The sequence below is a fragment of the Gossypium hirsutum genome, chromosome D06 (genome assembly GCF_007990345.1).
Source record: "Gossypium hirsutum isolate 1008001.06 chromosome D06, Gossypium_hirsutum_v2.1, whole genome shotgun sequence".
Lineage (NCBI taxonomy): Eukaryota > Viridiplantae > Streptophyta > Magnoliopsida > Malvales > Malvaceae > Gossypium > Gossypium hirsutum.
In genome coordinates this window covers 17,197,160-17,215,817 of record NC_053442.1, presented here as the reverse complement: position 1 = coordinate 17,215,817, position 18,658 = coordinate 17,197,160, and the positions used below count along the sequence as shown (strand labels likewise).

Sequence of the window (18,658 nt, the reverse complement as noted above, 5' to 3'; positions counted from 1 at the left end):
TTTTCTATTATATTCCTTTGGTTAGTTGTAATTTAAGTCCTCAAGCCTTATTCTAATTAAAAATCTATAGTAATTAAACTTTTATAATTTAGTCCCTAAGCCTTAATTAATCACAATTTTGATTAAATCACTTAACCAAATTTCAATTAATCAATACAATAACTTCGTAAATATCTCTATTAAATATTACGGATTTGGATTACGAAAATGAAATTCTGAAACTACATTTTCTGATACTATTAAAAACCGGGTCGTTACATTTCAAACTAACTTTTAGACCCAACCTCAAAAGCTAAAAAATAAAGCTTTTTGCTTTTGACTTTTGACTTTTGAATGTAAAATTGTCAAAATATCCTCATTTATTTCATCAATCAAATATATTTTTAAGCTTTAACTTAGCATTTTGCAATGAGCATGTAAATTAATAAAAAAATTAATTTTCTCTAATATTGTTTATATATTTAAATTAAAGTTTACAAATAATTTATATTAATTTCTTTAAAGCCATTTAAATTTTATATTTCATATATTAACATATTAAATTATTTAAATATTATTTCACTTATTTTTTACTTACCAATATCGTATTTAATATATATATTTAATAACAGTGAACAACATTTTTTTAACAATGGTAACCTAGCCCCAAGTGTAATGGATTAAAACGCAGCGTTTTGGAATTTTAAGTAAATTGAATATCTCAATTGCTGTTGTCGAATTTCGACCACAAGGTTAGGTGAAGTTCAGTTCGATAATACCATACAAAAAAACGTGCGGATACAGTTTCAAGATTACATGGCGGATTATAATTGGATAATGTTCTAAAAGGAAAAAGGAAATTACGGTTCTCTGCGTTTCAACTTTCAACAAGGATCAACATCATTGTCTTCAAATCTTTCTCAGTGCATTTCTTTGGTCATCTTTTTTTTTTAAAAAAAAATCCTTATGCGAGCAAACAATGGCAATGGCGGGGGATCTGTTAAGACTCTCTGTATTAAATCGGCCAAAGCTCTCTTTCAGTAATGGCGCGAAACTCAAAGCTGACCGCTTTGGCTTGCTAAAACGATGCCCTCGTGGTCGTTTCCATTGTCGGCCTCGGTCAACTCCTGGATTCGTCTTGTTCAGTTCACTGGAGACTAGATTAGAGTCGGAGGAATCGTCTATACTGCCGGTAGGACAGAAGCTTAAAGACCCGTCGGTTCTCCTCGATGTCAACGGGATGATGTGCGGCGGATGCGTGTCCCGAGTCAAATCGGTTATCTCTTCCGACGAGCGAGTCGAATCAGTAGTAGTCAACTTGTTGACCGAGACGGCGGCGATCAAGTTGAAGCGGGAGGTGATGGAGAGGGAAACCGTGGAGAGTGTTGCGGAGAGTATAGCTCAGAGGGTGAGCGAGTGCGGGTTCATGGCTAAGAGGAGGGTTTCGGGGATTGGAATCGCGGAGAACATGAGGAAGTGGAAGGAAATGTTGAAGAAGAAAGAGGAATTGTTGGTGAAGAGTAGGAATCGAGTGGCTTTTGCTTGGACTTTGGTGGCGCTTTGTTGTGGAGCTCATGCTTCACATATTTTGCACTCCCTAGGGATTCATTTCGGCCATGGTAATTTAATTTAATGCAATTCAATTTCTTATTTAAATTTGATATGTGATAATGACGCCTATGGTTTAATTATGTTTGATTCAGGATCGTTTCTGGAGGTCCTTCATAATTCTTATGTCAAAGGAGGATTGGCTTTAACGGCTTTGTTGGGTCCAGGAAGAGGTTTGTTGTTTTATCCCTTATTTTCACATGCATTAACATTTAGGCGGCATGTAAGAAATTCTATGTTTGGATATATGGATTAGAAAATTTTGGATTTATATTTGGTTTGTTGTATTAGTTGTCAGAATGAATTGCATACTATAAATTAGTTAATATTTAATATGATATGTATTTGAAATGTATAGAAACTTGCATGTCAAATTCACAAATGCCTTTAGGAATTTCAAATTCACCGTGAAAAAGACCTCCACAAATTCATGAATTTGAAAAATAATCATAATATCTATCTATAGTATATATAAAGTGGCTGATTGAGTTGGTGTCAGGCTGTGAGTTACTAAAATACCTTTACTTCAAAGGGTAATTAGTATTACTTTAAAAATATTTTCATCTTTTCATACTTTAATATAAAATTCAAATAAAAATTATTTGCAAATTGACCACAAGACCTACAAATTCATATAAAAGACCCTTGTCACTCCACTGATAATAATTTATTGATATATTTTATAAATAATTTTTTAATATAAAATCGTGGGTGTAATAATATTAGTTATATTTATATGTGTTTTATCACACAATTTAAACTATTTTGATAGCTAATTTTCCAAACAAAACCCATATTTAAGGAAGATATTCCTTGGTCTTAAGGCAGTTACTAGCAAAACTCTTTCTAAAGTGTCTTAATGCTGTAGTGACCGGGGAGTAAAGATTGACTTTGATCAAAGTTCTCAAAAAATGTTTTGCAGATTTGCTAGTTGATGGATTATTGGCATTCAAGAAAGGATCTCCCAATATGAATTCTCTTGTGGGTTTTGGATCAATTGCTGCATTTATCATTAGTGCAGTGAGAATTTTCTTTCTTTCTTTCATTCTTTCTTTCCTTGTGGTTTGAAAGCTGAGATTCAGTTTTCTTAATATAGCATCATGGAATCAATCTGCTAAGTTCTGTTGGTCCTTATATTTGCCTTGCCTTGTAGGTCTCACTTCTTAACCCTGGGCTTGAATGGGATGCTTCATTCTTTGACGAGCCGGTGATTTCCCTTACTTTTACTCTGCAATATTTATTTTTGATATCATGGTTCTGCTGTATCTGCCAAATGCTTCGAGATAAGTTTCCTTTTTCTCACATCTGTTGATTCACTATTTTTAATATGCAGAAGCTACTTAGGTGGAAGTCTGAAAGTTTTGGTCTGGTTGATAATAAGTTCTCATGAAGCACTCCTGTATTTTGACATGCAGGTCATGCTTCTTGGTTTTGTGCTCCTGGGACGTTCGTTGGAAGAAAAAGCAAGGATTAGGGCATCCAGCGACATGAATGAACTTTTAGTGAGTCTTAAATCTGATACTTCCTTGTTTTGTTATTACACTTGTTTTCATGTTTGATGGTATGAATCTTGGCTTACAGATCCTTAAAACTAAGATTTAGTTACATAACGTGCTTCTATCATATTCACTCATCTTCATGCCATTTGGTTGATTTGACATGTGAGATAATTGTTTTGCAGTCATTGATATCCACTCGGTCAAGACTTGTAATTACTTCATCAGACACTGATTCCTCTGCTGATTCTGTACTTAGCTCTGATGCTATTTGCATTGAGGTCCCCTCAGATGATATTCGAGTTGGAGATTCAGTATTAGTTTTGCCTGGAGAAACAATTCCTGTAGATGTAAGTCATGAATATGTTATATGATCAGGATTTAGTGCATCACAGTCTGATTCCTAAACTTGGTCATATACAGATGAACCGTATGTATTTTTAGTTAGAGCAAACAACATATTGATAATTATATGAAACTAAGATGAACCTTTTTAATCACTGTCTGATTAAATTTACCACATATAAATGGACTTTTTCTGAAATTAGAATTCCCTACATAGGGGAAAGTTCTTACAGGAAGAAGTGTGGTTGATGAATCCATGCTGACGGGAGAATCACTTCCAGTATTCAAGGAAAAGGGTCTTATGGTCTCTGCTGGAACTATAAATTGGGTAAGATGTGTTGAGGAATATAATTTAGAAATGCTATGACTTATGCCAATAGCAATACTTTAGGGAGAGAAATACTTGACCATTGCTTATTTCAGAGATATAGGAATAACCTTTTGTATTAAAATTTAAAATGCATATTAGCTGATTGCCAAAAGGAAAAAAAAATACGTATTAGCTGGATTGCTTGGGATGATTAGATCTGAATGAGGAGCGTTAGAGAAAGACTGAATGTTATTATTAGTTGTATTTTTTCTAAATTATTCTTAAGAATTTTAGATTGAACCCACTACCCACGCAATCATCATTTATGTTTATGAATGTTCTCTTTCAGGATGGCCCTTTAAGAATAGGAGCAACTTCCACAGGCTCCAACTCAACTATTGCTAAGATCGTACGCATGGTTAGTGCCCTAGTGAACTTTTTTTATTGGATTAATCATACAGTCATGTCCTCACATCTGATGCTTGATATGAGTGACTATGTGCCTGCTGCACAGGGCATTATTCTCCCATTTCTGTGTAATTACTAGTATAAAAAAAATAAACCGTTGCTTCCATTTAGCCTGAGTAGGATATCTGCAACCAATTTTCAGGTTGAAGATGCTCAAGGACAAGAAGCACCTGTACAGAGGCTTGCAGATGCTATAGCCGGGCCATTTGTATACAGTATAATGACTCTGTCAGCTGCAACGTTTGCTTTCTGGTATGGGGTTTGTTTCTTCAAATGTATTAACTTCAGACTGAGTGATTTCAATGAGATGCTTAAAATAGATGGAAAAGATGAGATTCTAATTTCCTTAATCAATATATTTATGTAACTTGTAGATACTTTCACAAAACGAAATTGGGTAATTTGCATTCAATTTGCAATTCGAATAGTTGACCTATCTATGAAGAAAGTATGACAAGTTTATTTGCACTTCATTTCTTGTTGTTATCTCCCGATCATTCCCCCCCAAGACCCAGCATACTTCTACTGCTGCAAACACTTGTAACAACTGGATCATTAATTTAAGTAAATGCCGGTCAAGTTTTTTTTTCCCCTACTTTGTTCCATTGTTGAAGTACCATTCCTGCATTAACTGACTGATTTCTTTATTTTCCCTTTTGCCATGGTACTCAAACCAGATTATGCTGGTCCTGTGGCCCTTAGTTTTAGTTGCTTGTAGATGTGTTATTTCCTCCTAGCATGCTGTTGATTGTGTACTAGCTAATCTTGCGTCTTTCTCCTTGTTGCTTTCTATGTCCAGGTATTATGCTGGGTCGCACATATTTCCAGATGTTTTGCTCAATGATATTGCTGGCCCTGATGGAGATCCATTGCTTTTGAGTTTGAAACTTGCAGTGGATGTCTTAGTGAGTTTTCTTTTGTCTACCTGTGTTTCTCCACATTGCCTAAATATTAGTTGCCTGATTGTTTGCATTTTTTATCCATTTGATTGGCAAGAAAGTTATTTATTATTACAATAATCTCAATATGGTAAAAGAAACTTTTTTTTAATCTTCAAAAAAGGAAACAAGTTAAAAAGTGTTTCCATTCTGCATGTTCCTGTTAAAAGTTGCAAATAAATTTTGGGGAGTTTTTCTTGTAGGAATGACGGCAGCTAATTGCTGGCAAGGTACAATATAATTGAATATGCAAATTTAAAAAAAATATATATATATTTTATAAGAATTGCTTAACTTGGTAGCATTTGAAGATGGTTGCTTGCATAGATGTCACAATTTTCTTAGAGAATTGTCACTTAAAATGATATGTTTTATTTTAATCGAGCAAAACAAGATTTATTTGCACTACAAGTTTGTACTGCTGGTTTTTGCTTTTCAGGTAGTTTCCTGCCCTTGTGCTCTGGGTCTTGCCACACCAACAGCAATCCTTGTTGGCACCTCTCTTGGTAATTATCTGGCATGTCAATAAATCTTGATTTTGATTCATTTTCTGTATGGGACTAATTTAGTGAATCTTAACATACGTCTATTCACCAGTTAGAAGACAGTATGTGCAATTGGAAGATTTCATACTTTAGTTCACTTTAAAGCATGAGTGAATATATTGAGAGCTTATATTTACTATAGGTGACTAAATATATGGAGAGCTTTGGCTGGCTCATTCTTCAATGATACATTGAAGACAGGAAGGAATTCAATTTGAAAATCATGATTTTGGGGAATTGTCAAATATGCTTTTTTGGAATTTTTGTTTGTTTTGGAACATTTTACCCATTATGACATTGAGACCATTGTAATATTGTTCACTGGTATAAGGTGTATGCACATTGGATACACTTGAATTTGAAGAATAACATACTGGCTATTTAACTTTATTGGTTCTTTGTATTTTTCAAATAACAACTAACTCTGTTAAATTGTATGTTGCTGCAATGAAAATCATCAGGAGCAAGACAAGGACTGCTTATAAGAGGTGGGGATGTTCTGGAACGCTTGGCCAATGTAGACCGTATTGCTTTTGACAAAGTACTTCTACCCTTGAAAATAATGCACTCTCTCTCCCCTCCCCCCCCTCTCTCCCTCTATCTGAGTTTGTATGTGTAGATAATTTGCTATGTTAGAATTTCACTCAAACATTACCCTTTTTACCAATGTGCAGACTGGGACTCTCACTGAAGGAAAACCAACTGTCTCATCAGTTTCTTCCTTTACTTATGATGAATCAGAAATTCTTCAAATTGCTGCAGCAGTGGAGAGAACAGCAATACATCCGATTGCTAAGGCTATTGTAAAGAAGGCAGAGTTGTTGAATTTGGTACTCCCAGAAACTAGAGGACAACTAGTTGAACCAGGTTTTGGAACCTTAGCTGAAGTAAATGGACGTTTGGTTGCTGTCGGTAAATTAGAATGGGTTAATGAACGCTTCCAGATAAAAGCAATTCCATCTGATTTGATGGCTTTAGAACATGCTGTAATGCGTCAGTCATCATCACCATCAAACTATTCAAAAACAGCTATCTATGTTGGACGTGAAGGAGAAGGCGTAATAGGTGCTATAGGAATGTCTGACAGTCTGCGGTTTGATGCCGAGTCTACCGTGAGCAGGTAATATTTCCTTTTCGTAATCATGTGGGCAAGTTCTTCCATTTAACTGGCTTGGCATGCATATTAAGTCTTGATAAGTGGGCAATACCCAGCTAATATTTTCCATTGATGACTAGAGATGCATCTCTATTCTTTATGTTTCCTGCTAGAATAGCTACTTAGATGTTTCACTTCCTGCTCTGTTTTTTCTATAAAAAATGCTGATGAAAATGTTCCTTGTGCTACTCTTACTTTCTTAACTTTTATCATTTGTGGTTGTTTTGTTGCCTTGTTTATGTAAGGCTTCAGCGGAAAGGTATCAAAACAATCCTTATTTCAGGAGACAGGGAAGAGGCAGTTGCAACTATTGCGAAGACAGTTGGAATAGAACATGAATTTGTTAATGCATCCTTGACACCTCAGCAGAAATCAAGGGTTATATCTACTCTTCAAACTGCAGGACATCACATTGCCATGGTAACTCTCTCTCCCAGTCAGTCCTCTAGAATTCGATTAGTAATGTAAAGCATAAATTCACCTGGTTCTTCAGTCAATGATTGGATATATTTTAGTAAATTCAGGCACTGTTGCCTGGTCCACTGACTTAGATGATCATTTGCACCTTTGGATGCAACTAGAATAACAAATTAATTTTATAGTAAACTCAGGAAAAAGATTTAGGATGACCCTAATTAAAGCAAAGACTATGCAAGTCTAATACTGCAGCTTCATTAGAAAATATACTCAGCTAATTTTTTCCCCCTCTCCTAAGGTAGGGGATGGCATTAATGATGCACCATCCTTGGCCCTTGCGGATGTGGGGATTGCTCTACAGACTGAAGCACAAGAAACTGCAGCCTCGGATGCAGCATCTATTATACTTCTTGGCAACAGACTCTCACAGGTATGCTCTTCTTTAACCAAAATTGTAGTTTCATGCAACAAGTTAGATGAACTTGTTGAGTATAAACCTTTTAGCAAAGTTGTTTGCGCTTTTGTATGACTTGTTCATGAAAGAATTATGTTTTCTTAGCTCAAAAGAAATACCAGTCAGATTGGTATCATCTTACTTAAGACTTCCCCACTAGGTAGTAGATGCACTGGATCTTGCACAGGCAACAATGGCAAAAGTGTACCAAAATTTATCTTGGGCAGTAGCGTATAATATTGTTGCCATCCCCATTGCTGCTGGTGTTTTACTTCCCCAATTCGATCTTGCTATGACACCCTCATTTTCTGGTATGTGAACTGAAAACAAGAGCTAAAACTTCACTTTTATATGGTCTCTCCATTGACTATGATTGAGTTGCTTCAATTTTTTGTATTGAATTTATAGGTGGGTTAATGGCCTTGAGCTCAATATTTGTTGTAACCAATTCCTTGCTTTTACGGCTCCATGGGTCTGAGAAGAGCTGGAAGAATAGTATTGCGAAAATTTCACAAATGCCTGCCGGTCCAGGTTAACAAAGTAATTCATTCCAATGTGCAAGTATCCTGAGATGGTATATCTTTAACTATTTCCATTCTTGTTTTCTTCTGTTCATTTGGTCGAACTTCTTTTGTTCATTACGTTGGTAATAAAGCATGTTTGAAATTGTTTTGTACACAATCAAAGCCTCCAAACCTCAAAGGTTACTGTGCAATCCGTATAGAACCTAAATCTTATAATGCTGGCACTTCTCATTTCTAATTATAAATTCAATTTCTACATTGAATAGATCAAAGATGCATTTGTACTCTACTTTTCTGTCTTGATTTCTTCATATGCTTATCTTTTTGCTACCATATATTTTTATTGCTGTGCAGCTTCCTGGAGCCCTCAGGTGCATTGCCTCTAAGAACACTGCTTTTTGATAGATCAACTTGTAAGTAGCTTATTGAGTACATACTAAAGGTGATTTCGAGCGGTTAATCAAGGTGTATCGCGTTATGAATAGTGCCTGTTTTTGTTATTCATTTTATCTTTGCTTATTATCTTCAGCTGGCTTTTGTATTTTAAATAAACATTTATGTAGAAGTATTATTCTATTATTTAAGCTCCTGATTAAATTCACAAGTCAACCAGGCATTAAATCAGTTAGGAAAACTATGAAATTTTTTTCTTGTAATTATATTCAATTATATTATTTGAGGGTATTTTAGTCTTTTTATTTTTTTAAAAATAATCAATAAAAAATTTGGATATGATGAGATTTGAACCTATGTTTTTTAAATCAATAAGATATTAATATTACCACTTAAGCAAAACGTTATTTTAATATAATATTTACATTTTAATTGTATTATGTATGTTTTATTCCCTTCATAAATTGTATATTTATATTATATATAAAGTGGCTGATTGAGTTGGTGTCATAAGTTAACTCGACACCAATTTAATTGTGAAATTATTAAAGTATTTTTACTTTAAAATGCAATTAATATCATTATAAGGTATTTTCATCTTTTGATTCTTTTATGTAATATTCAAATAAAACAATTGAAAAAACATTATTTGAGAGTTGGAACACAAGATCAATTTCATATAAAAAATGTCACTCCACTAATAATCATTTGTTGATATATTTTTATAAATGTACTTTTTTAATATAAAATATTTTCGTTCACTCACATTATGGGTGTGATAAAATTTAGCATTTGATAATGTTGATTGAGTTGGTGTCATAAGTCAATTCACACTAACTCATGATTGATGACAATATCATGATAAAACAATTGCATTACGTTTAGTATTTTTAGTATAATGTATTTATGTGTTTGAATTTCATTTTACTCACAATTAAATCTACTTTTTTTTCATTTTAATATGGTACAATTTCATGTGTTATTATTAATTAATATCAAACCATACAAAAATTCATTATTTATTTGTAACTTTTTTTTTGTTGTTGGTAATTATTTTAGTAACCCTGCTTTTTCATCTTCAACCTTTTTTTTTCTTTCACCATCATAGTCTCACTATTTATTTCATGGAGGCGTATGCCAATCTTCATATTTATTACATTGTATGTGTACCTTAACCTCCTCCAGTTAATTGATTATTAGAAGGACAAACGTTGTCGTCTAATCACATGCAAAACCATTGTACATTGATCATTCAATTGCTTGGTACAAAATTGCAAAAGCTGGGGTGAACCAGACAGAGACTGCTGAGTAGTATATCAATGGACATCGGTAATTGCACCTTGGTTTGTATCTCATTATTTTTCTGTTAGGTTTCCTCTCCCATATCACTGAAAAATCTCGTCTTGTTTCGTCCCCATCCAGACCTCAAATTTCCCATAATCATATACCACATAACTCGTATATTTAAAGCATTCATTCAAGGTAGAACCCCCAACCCTCAATTGCAAAAGCTCTAAGAAAGGCCCACAATTCAAAGGGACTGTACTGCTTGTCTTTCAATAAGGACTGAATCGAATTACTAAATTCTGGATGAAGGGATCAAAGAAAAATAAGTTGGAGGTTGCAAAAAGTTGAGAGAATGAAATAATAAAATAATGGAAGTTATGGGAAATCAGATTCTTTTGTTTTGTCCGGCAGTGTCATTTCAATCATATTACAAATTTCTCTGTATCATTTTACTTTTATTGTATTTTCTATAAATTTAAAATTTAATTTTTATATTTTTATTTTGTAAAATTTAGTTTTCCAATTTCTTTGAATTTTTAAATTTAAGATCAATTACTAGTATTATTAAATTTATTAATGTGACATTTTAAAATAAAAAATATTTATTTGATAGAAAAATAAATTTAAATTTAACAATATAATTTAAACAGTATTAACCGTTGAACTTGAAGTAAAAGAATTAAATTCCTAAATATAAAAATATGAAGATTAAATTGTAAATTTATAAAGAGTAAAGAGACTTTGTAACATATTTTAACATTTGTTTTCTTCATATTTTTAAGTTGAATTCATAATTAAGAAAATTTTGTCTCATCTCAATTTATCGTCTTAAAATAAATATATTAAGACACATTGTTATTAAACCTGATAACTTTTTAGATAAATGAAAGGAAAATGATAATTCTAAAATAAATTTTTATTATTATGCCTATTATATGTTTAATATGAGAGTAAAAATCTTTATATATTAAAAGCAGTACAATGTTATATTTATAACATTTGAAAAAATATTGTCAGTTTTATAAATTAGATTTAACTAAATAAGATTGAGAAAAATAATCATGAATTCTGAACATGAATCATAAAATGAATTTAAAAGATATAAAAAAATTATCTCATTCTTCTTCCACTTACAATTGTTTTTGAACAATCTCATTATAAGTTTCGATCATATCTGTTCTTTTTGACACAATGTCTAGAACTACCCATAATCCATTTTTAATCCATAAATAGGAGGATAAAACATTTCAGCGTATTCGAACTCATGTCCTACTGCATTGATAACAATACGCATGTCAATCGAGTTAAGACTCAATCGATTACTTACAAAAACTTTTGTGTTTATTCTAAAAATATAAAGAATAAAATGTACCTTAGGACCCATTGATTACCTTAATTTTCTGTATTTAGGTATTAAACTTTAATTTAAAGAAAATAAAACCCAACATAAAATCATAAAATACAGATGCTAATGCCTAATGGTTCTAGCCAAAACATAAATAAATAATAACAATAACCATAAATAAACACACATTAAATGGGCACGTGATTGGGAACTTATTTAGTTGCAAGGGTTTTCATGCAAAAACGCTTTACATGTGACTGTTGGGTCCACCATATTTATTCCACTTTACTTTGATTTTTATTTGTTGATTTCTATCTCAGGTGTGCGGGTTAATTGACAGCACAAAATACTCTCAATCAAACTTTTTTGTTCAATAAGGGTGCAAGAGATTGGCTTTAACAACCGACTTCATACAGTCCGGGCAACTAAAAAAGACGATGTAATTTCAGAAAAATTACTACCATCAAAATCACCCTTATTACTGCTAACGCATCTGCACAACAGTTTTCTTCTCAAAAAATATGACAAATCTAATTAGATCGAAAGCTCTTGAGTATAGTTCTACGGTCGGTAATGACAGGGTCAAGTAGCAAACTTTTCCATTACATAAACAACAGATAAAACATCAACTAAAAGTTGTTTAGCAGGAGATAAGCCATCTCTTAAAGCCCAAAAGTCAGCAACCATGTTAGTTGTGTAGTCAATATAACAATAAGATATGGTGACCCAGTTCTCATTATGGTTTTGAATAATGGCACCGCACCAATAGGCCCCTAAGTTCCAAAAAGAAAACCTATCACAATTAAGCTTGAACCATCCAAGTGGAGGATGAAATCGTTGAACATGGATGATTGTAGCTAAGTGATTATGTTTGTATCTTACAACAGATAGCAAAATGTTGAGCAACCAAAGAAATGGTTTTGGGAATGATCTGCTGTTTGTTAAAAGAGTTTTCAACTGCAAGGGAGTTGCAAGCAAGCCATATACTTGCAAGGAAAATAGCAAAGATGGTAGACCAAAGTATGGAATGACCTGTATACAAAGGCTTGGAAGTCGGGTTAATCTTAAGCCACTCATAAAAAGGAAGGTTTAAGGAGCTTGTCAAAGAACTAGGGATTGATAGTTTATGCCAAAAATCCTTAACATGATCCCAAGTTTCAGACGCAGTGTTGCAAAAGGGATAGAGGTCGATAACATCCATTCCTCTGGAACTCAATAGAGATTTAGTAGAAAGAATATTCCTAGCTAATTCCCGGTTGAAAATGAGAAGCTTAGGAATGAGGTTAAGCTTCCGAATCCAATTTTGAGTATAAGGGAATACACTAAGGTGAGTTTGGATGGGCGGTGTGTTTATCTACGGTTAGTGTAAAAACCACGGTAGCGGTGAGATTAGATCCTGTAGCGATACTATAGCGTGAGACAAAAAGTAAGGTAAACGCACCGCACCCAATCGCCTATCCAAACCCACCCTAAGGCTTAGTTTGGATGGGCGGTATGTTTAGCTCTGGTGAGATTAAAAACATCAGTAGCGGTGAGATTAGTTACTCTAATAGTGAGATTGAATACTGTAACGGTGAGATTAGAAACAGCGGTGGAGTGTGTGTTTGGATTCAAACGCAGCTGTAGCGGTGATGTGAGAATAGAAAATGACTTTTAAGGACATCGGATTAGAATTGATATATATATCAAAAGTTTTTTAAATTATTTTACTTTTATAAAATTATTAAAATATGTGAATTTATAAATTCATTTAATAAAATATTAAAATGTATCTTTTGATAGTTTATTTATTATCCTATAAATTATAATATTTATTAATTTATTATATAATATAAGTATTTATCCAACCTAATCTAGAGATAAATTGCTTGGGCTTTTCAACTTTAGACATTAAAAGGGAAAAAAACATTAAAAAATTAAAAAGGGCCATGGATAAAATTAGAAAAAAGGGCTGTGTTGAGTGCACTAAAGCAAAAACTATCAGTGAGCAACTGGAGGTATTATTCAAACACCTCATTAGTGAGATTGAACTAAAAAAGTGGTTCAAACACATTGAAATAGAGCTAATTGGTCATCTAAAGGAAGCCTAAGGATTATTCGAGAAAGATAAAACTAGAAGGTAAAGCAGATTGAAGAGTAAAATTGCTAGTAGGATTTGGCCAACATCAAGCATAGTCAGAACCAAAATTAATAATAGAAGTTGGAGTAGCGCGTATCATATCAAAGATTTCTGAAGAAAAAAGGAAAGAAACCTTGTTAGGAGTAACTCTAAAATATTTTATTGAAAGGTTATTTTCTTCTCTATTAGAGATTTAATAGATCCACTTCCAGCCCAATTATTATTCCAAAATCGGAAGGAGGGTCAATCACAAATTCTAAGAAAATATAATATCGTATGTGTATTTGTTGGACAAAACACGTTAGCGAACAAATATAAATATAAATAATTATATAAACAAATAAAATAAGTTAATATAAAAAATATTTATATTTATGTAAAAACACCAGATTTAAATAAAAAAAATATTTATATTTATATTTATTTAAAACATCAGATTTGAAAATAATTAAATAAATAAGATTTTAGAAAACCAAAAATCGAATAAGGGAATCGAGTTTTACTAGATGTTGAGGCCTATTTTCACAGTTTCCTTAAGACAAATTTGACCGCTCCTATAGTACTTGGAGAAATATTGGTCGGCTGTCTCTCAAGATACAACAACAGAATGATTGCGGTAGCAGCACCTCTGCAGTGATCAACGAACTAGCCTTGCTTTTTTCTATCACCGAAATGTGTGAAAATTTTGGAGAGGAAAAAGAAAATATTTTTTTTAAAGTGAAAATTTTGTTATTTCTCTGTGTAAGTAAAGAATTCTGCAGAATTTTTTAGGCTTTTATAGACATTCAATATGGAGGAATTTTAGAAATTTCCATTTAAATCAATTTGAATAAAATCAAATTAAATTGAAAATCAATCTGACTGAAATAAAATCAAATCGAGATATTTTTCGTTTTAATATAGATTCTGTATAATATCTGTTGAGAAAATTAAAATACGTATTGGGCTAAAATATTCGCAGGCCCATTTTGAGCCCGACTGGTCCAGACATTTCGTGTCACCCATGTCATGCGAGTGTGCCCCCAACCCCGACGGGTTTGGACCTACACCCCCTGCGCTCGAGGCAGGGTTTCAAGCTTAGTCATTCAATAACCCTTGAAGTGGGTTCTCATATATATACATATCTCACAGTCGGTATTTAACCAAAGTGGGATCTAAGCTTTTCATTTTTCTCAACATAATTCATAAGTAGCTTACTTTGAGCATCAATTTCTCATTCATCACTAACCATTTTGAGCATATGATATACCATTTTAAAGGTTTCATGGAGTAGAATATAAAAGCATAATTTTATGATTCAACTCTTCACCATTACTAATCGAGAATATGCCTCAAAGTTTCCAAAAAATACATATTTTCACACAATCCCCCATATGAATGAAAATTGATAGTTTTGACAAAAACATTGACTCGATGTGATGATAGAATCTATGATCGATAGTTGCATAGGATAGGTAGGCATCCACCCTTGAACCATCCATTGTGAAAGTAAATTTACTTTACTAGCTGACCAGTAGACGCGATGTTCTTGAACTGTTCTGCTTTTTGTGTAAATGATGATATACCTCTTACAACTGCCTCCCTAGCAAGGTTTTAGTTCTCATGGGTATGCTCATATAGCCGTGAACATCTCCTGGTTCTGCAAGAGTTTGAGAGAACTATGCCCCAATAGTCTCCTCGAAGCAGCCCCACTTCACTCTCACATAGGTGACTTATGTTGCTCGGCTCACCGAAACACACAACAGTCATTAAAAACATTGCTTAACCTATCCCATTTTTAGTCACTGTTTAAATCATGGGAATGGACTTGGGATAATAACCCCCATAGTGACCTCATAGGTCTATACAAGTAGGTTGTCCTTTTGAACATCGATCTTGAGATTTCCAGTCAACTAGGTAAAGTTTTCCTCCACATAGCGCCTTTTATTTTCATGGGTTTCAGTCTCATTCCTTTCAATGTTTTATCACCATGATGTCAATTTAAGCTTTTAGTTAGCGAATCCGCAATGTTATCTTTTAATTTTACAAAATCAATAGAGATAACTCCGTTTGAGACCAGTTGTTTAACGGTCTTGTGTCGATGACGCATATGTCTCGACTTACCATTATAAATTACGTTAGCAAGACACCCCCACACTTTCAAGTGGTTATAGAATGATTTTCTACCTTTCAATAACTCATATGGTGTCTTGTCTCTTTTCTTGCGGGGTACCTTATTTAAAAGATAATTAGTTGATAGAAAAGCTTCCGTCCACATTTTCTGTGATAACCCAAAGCATTCTAGCAAGGTATTCATCATTTCCTTTAGAGTTCAATTTTTCCATTCGGCTACACCATTTGATTGAGGAGAGTATGGTGTGTTACTTCATGAATAATGTCATGTTGTGTACAGTATTCAAATAGTTCAACATATTCACTACCACGATCACTTCTCACTATCTTAATCTTTTTATTAAGTTGGTTTTCAGCTTCCTGCGTATAGAGAATATATTTTTCTATAGCTTTGTCTTTACTCTTAAGCAAATATACATAGAAATATTTTTGTGCTATCATCAATGAAGGTAATAAAATATTTATTCCCTCCTCTCGTTTGAACAAATTTAAGTCACAAAAATTGCTATGTATTAGGTCAGGTGGTTTTGTGCTTCTTTCAACAGTTTGAAATGAAGACCTTGTTAATTTTGCCTCAACACATGTTTCAAAGTTATGATTATAATTAATGTGAAATGAAGGACTGTGCTCTAAGTTAATTAATGTATGTAAAGTATCATAATTAACATGTCCAAGCCTACTATGCCATAAATTAAATGACTCAAACATATAAATAGAAGAAGAAGCAATATTCTTATTCGTAGTTTTGCTTTTACAGAGATTACATTAAGTTTAATATATATCCCTTTCCCACAAACATTCCCCTCTAGACAAAATTAGCTTTTGGGATTCAAACACCATCCTAAAACTGTGTACACTTAGGAGTGTTATAGAAACACGGTTCTTGCGTATGTCAGGCACATAAGTTCATATCAGACACTTCATTGGAAATTTCTTCCATAGTATTGGCCTCGTTTGCTCAAATTTTCTTTGGAATCCTATAATCAGATGACTTGTGCCCCATATTGTTGCAATTGAAGCATTTCCCTTGAAATTTTTACTTCTTAGAAATGCCACATTTTGGTCCCAGTTTAGACCCATTCTGAGGTTGTTTTTCCTTCTTGAAGGCCGTCTTGACTTCTACGACGTTTGCCCTAGCACCATTTGCTGCTTTGTTGAGCCTTTTTTCATACCTCAATTGTCTTCTTCAACCTGAAGTCTGACAATTAATTTTCCCACTGACATTTCCTTTCTTTTGTGCTTTAGGTAATTCTTGAAGTCATTCCAAACAGGAGGAAACTTCTCAATAATGGTTTCCACTTGAAAAGATTCCCTTATAACCATCCCTTCAGCAAGAATTCTGTGAATGATCAGTTGAAGTTCCTACACTTGATTCACAACTAATTTAGAATCAATCATTACAAAATTCAAGAATTTAGCAACTAAAAAATTTTTAGCTCCAGCATCTTCGATTTTGTATTTATGGTCCAATGATGTACATAATTCCTTAGTTGTTTTCTTAACATTATACACACCGTACAGTGCATTCGAAAATCCATTCAAGATGTAGTATTGTCATAGGAAATCAGAATGCTTCCAAGCTTCAACAACAGTGAAAACAGTAACATCATCTACCTCGCCCTCTTTAACAGTAGGAGGGTCATCTTTCAAAAATTTGGCCAAATTCAACATGGTCAAATAAAAAAACATTTTCTGTTGCCAAATCTTGAAATTTTGTCCTGACAATTTTGCAGGTTTCTCGTTGTGGCTTACAGCAGCTGCCACTGGCAATATTGAGTTTTGGATCAAAGATTGCGTTTGAACCAAAGCTTTAGATTGCGAATTGGTTGAATTGGTGGGAGTTTCCATTTTTCTGTTAAGATTTTAGAAACAAAATCAGAATTAGAAAAATTATCAACTTTTGTTAGACAGTAGGAATTTAATAAAACCCATAACAAAAGTTTACATGGTCTAATTGAAAAAACACAATAAAACAATGCACCAGGTAGGTAACCCTAAAAAAGAGGTGGTGTGCTTGGCACTCTTAAATACCAAGTCTTTCAAAGAACCAATCCTAGACATGCACTCTCATACTGTATTTTTTTTTCAATTCACCCTTGATAAATTTCTTTTTCTTTGATGTCACCATTTTGAAACTACAATTTAAGCTTTCACAATTTAAAGCCACAATTAAGGCCACAATAAATAGAAAATTTAATTTCCAATTTATATTACCATTTGCTTTTGTTAAATGGTAGACTTAAAATTCTGAAGCAAAATCAAAATCAATTCTATTGACCGATAGGATTAAATCCCAAAATAGAATTGTATAATTAAATCTTGTTTGGAAACAAAATCAAAATCGAATAAAATCTGTTAAACGGAGGGAATAAATCCCGAAACAGAATTATTTAATTAAATCTTGTTTGGAAACAAAATCACAATCGAATAAAATCTATTAAACATTGGTAATAAATTCCAAAACAAATTATTCAATTAATTCTCGTTTGGAAACAAAATCAAACTAAAATAAAATCTGTTAAACTGTGGGAATAAATCCCAAAACAGTTTATTCAATTATTTCTCATTTTGAAACAAAATCAAAATCGAATAAAATCTATTGAACAGCGAGAATAAATCCCCGAACAGATTATTCAATTTTAGTTTTTATTCTCAAACAAAATATGTTATTATTTTTTTCTTTTCTTTGCCTTGGTGTCTCATTCGGCTCAGATTAGAGAATTGTAAAATAATAAAAAAATTTTCTTAAAATTATTGGACAAAACACGTTAGCAAACAAATACAAATATAAATATTTTTATAAAAAATAAAACAAATTAATATAAGAAAATATTTATATTTATGTAAAAAACGCTAGATTTAAATAAAAAAATTAAATAAATATTTATATTTATTTAAAACATCAAATTTGAAAATAATTAAATAAACAAGATTTTAGAAAACCAAAAATTGAATAAGGGGATCAAGTTTTACTAGATGTTGAGCCTATTTTCATAGTTTCCTTAAGACAGATTCGGCCGCTCCTGTGGTACTTGGAGAAACGTTGGTTGACTGTCTCCCAGTATACAACAACAAAATGATCACGGCAGTAGCACCTTTACAATGATCAACGAACTAGCCTTGGCTTTTTCCATCACCAAAACGTTTGAAAATTTTGGAGAG

General features: G+C 32.8%; 1 protein-coding gene across 2 annotated transcripts; it reads left to right on the top strand.

Moving 5' to 3' along the window:
- The first annotated feature begins 739 nt into the window (after window positions 1-739).
- LOC107900981 (copper-transporting ATPase PAA2, chloroplastic) lies at window positions 740-8,924 on the top strand. Of its 2 annotated transcripts, XM_016826787.2 has the most exons (18): window positions 740-1,598; window positions 1,683-1,760; window positions 2,510-2,607; window positions 2,741-2,794; window positions 3,003-3,089; window positions 3,269-3,433; window positions 3,646-3,756; window positions 4,088-4,156; window positions 4,349-4,458; window positions 5,006-5,111; window positions 5,584-5,650; window positions 6,151-6,230; window positions 6,364-6,809; window positions 7,091-7,265; window positions 7,561-7,692; window positions 7,877-8,027; window positions 8,125-8,290; window positions 8,595-8,924. In XM_016826787.2, exons 1-17 carry the CDS (start codon window positions 959-961, stop codon window positions 8,250-8,252), a joined length of 2,697 nt encoding a protein of 898 aa, XP_016682276.1. In that variant the 5' UTR covers window positions 740-958; the 3' UTR covers window positions 8,253-8,290; window positions 8,595-8,924. The 2 variants fall into 2 exon arrangements, with proteins under 2 accessions (XP_016682276.1, XP_040951295.1); XM_041095361.1 differs by lacking the exons at window positions 8,125-8,290; window positions 8,595-8,924 and having other exon boundaries at window positions 7,565-7,692; window positions 7,877-7,913.
- Window positions 8,925-18,658: the final 9,734 nt, after the last annotated feature.

What these genes read in the sequence shown, in the direction of transcription:
- LOC107900981 (XM_016826787.2), top strand. Translation starts at nt 959, where the DNA reads ATGGCAATGGCGGGGGATCTGTTAAGACTCTCTGTATTAAATCGGCCA. An exon ending in AGGGATTCATTTCGGCCATG is followed by an intron (nt 1,599 to 1,682) that starts GTAATTTAATTT and finishes TGTTTGATTCAG; the next exon opens with GATCGTTTCTGGAGGTCCTT. An exon ending in CTGCTGGAACTATAAATTGG is followed by an intron (nt 3,757 to 4,087) that starts GTAAGATGTGTT and finishes GTTCTCTTTCAG; the next exon opens with GATGGCCCTTTAAGAATAGG.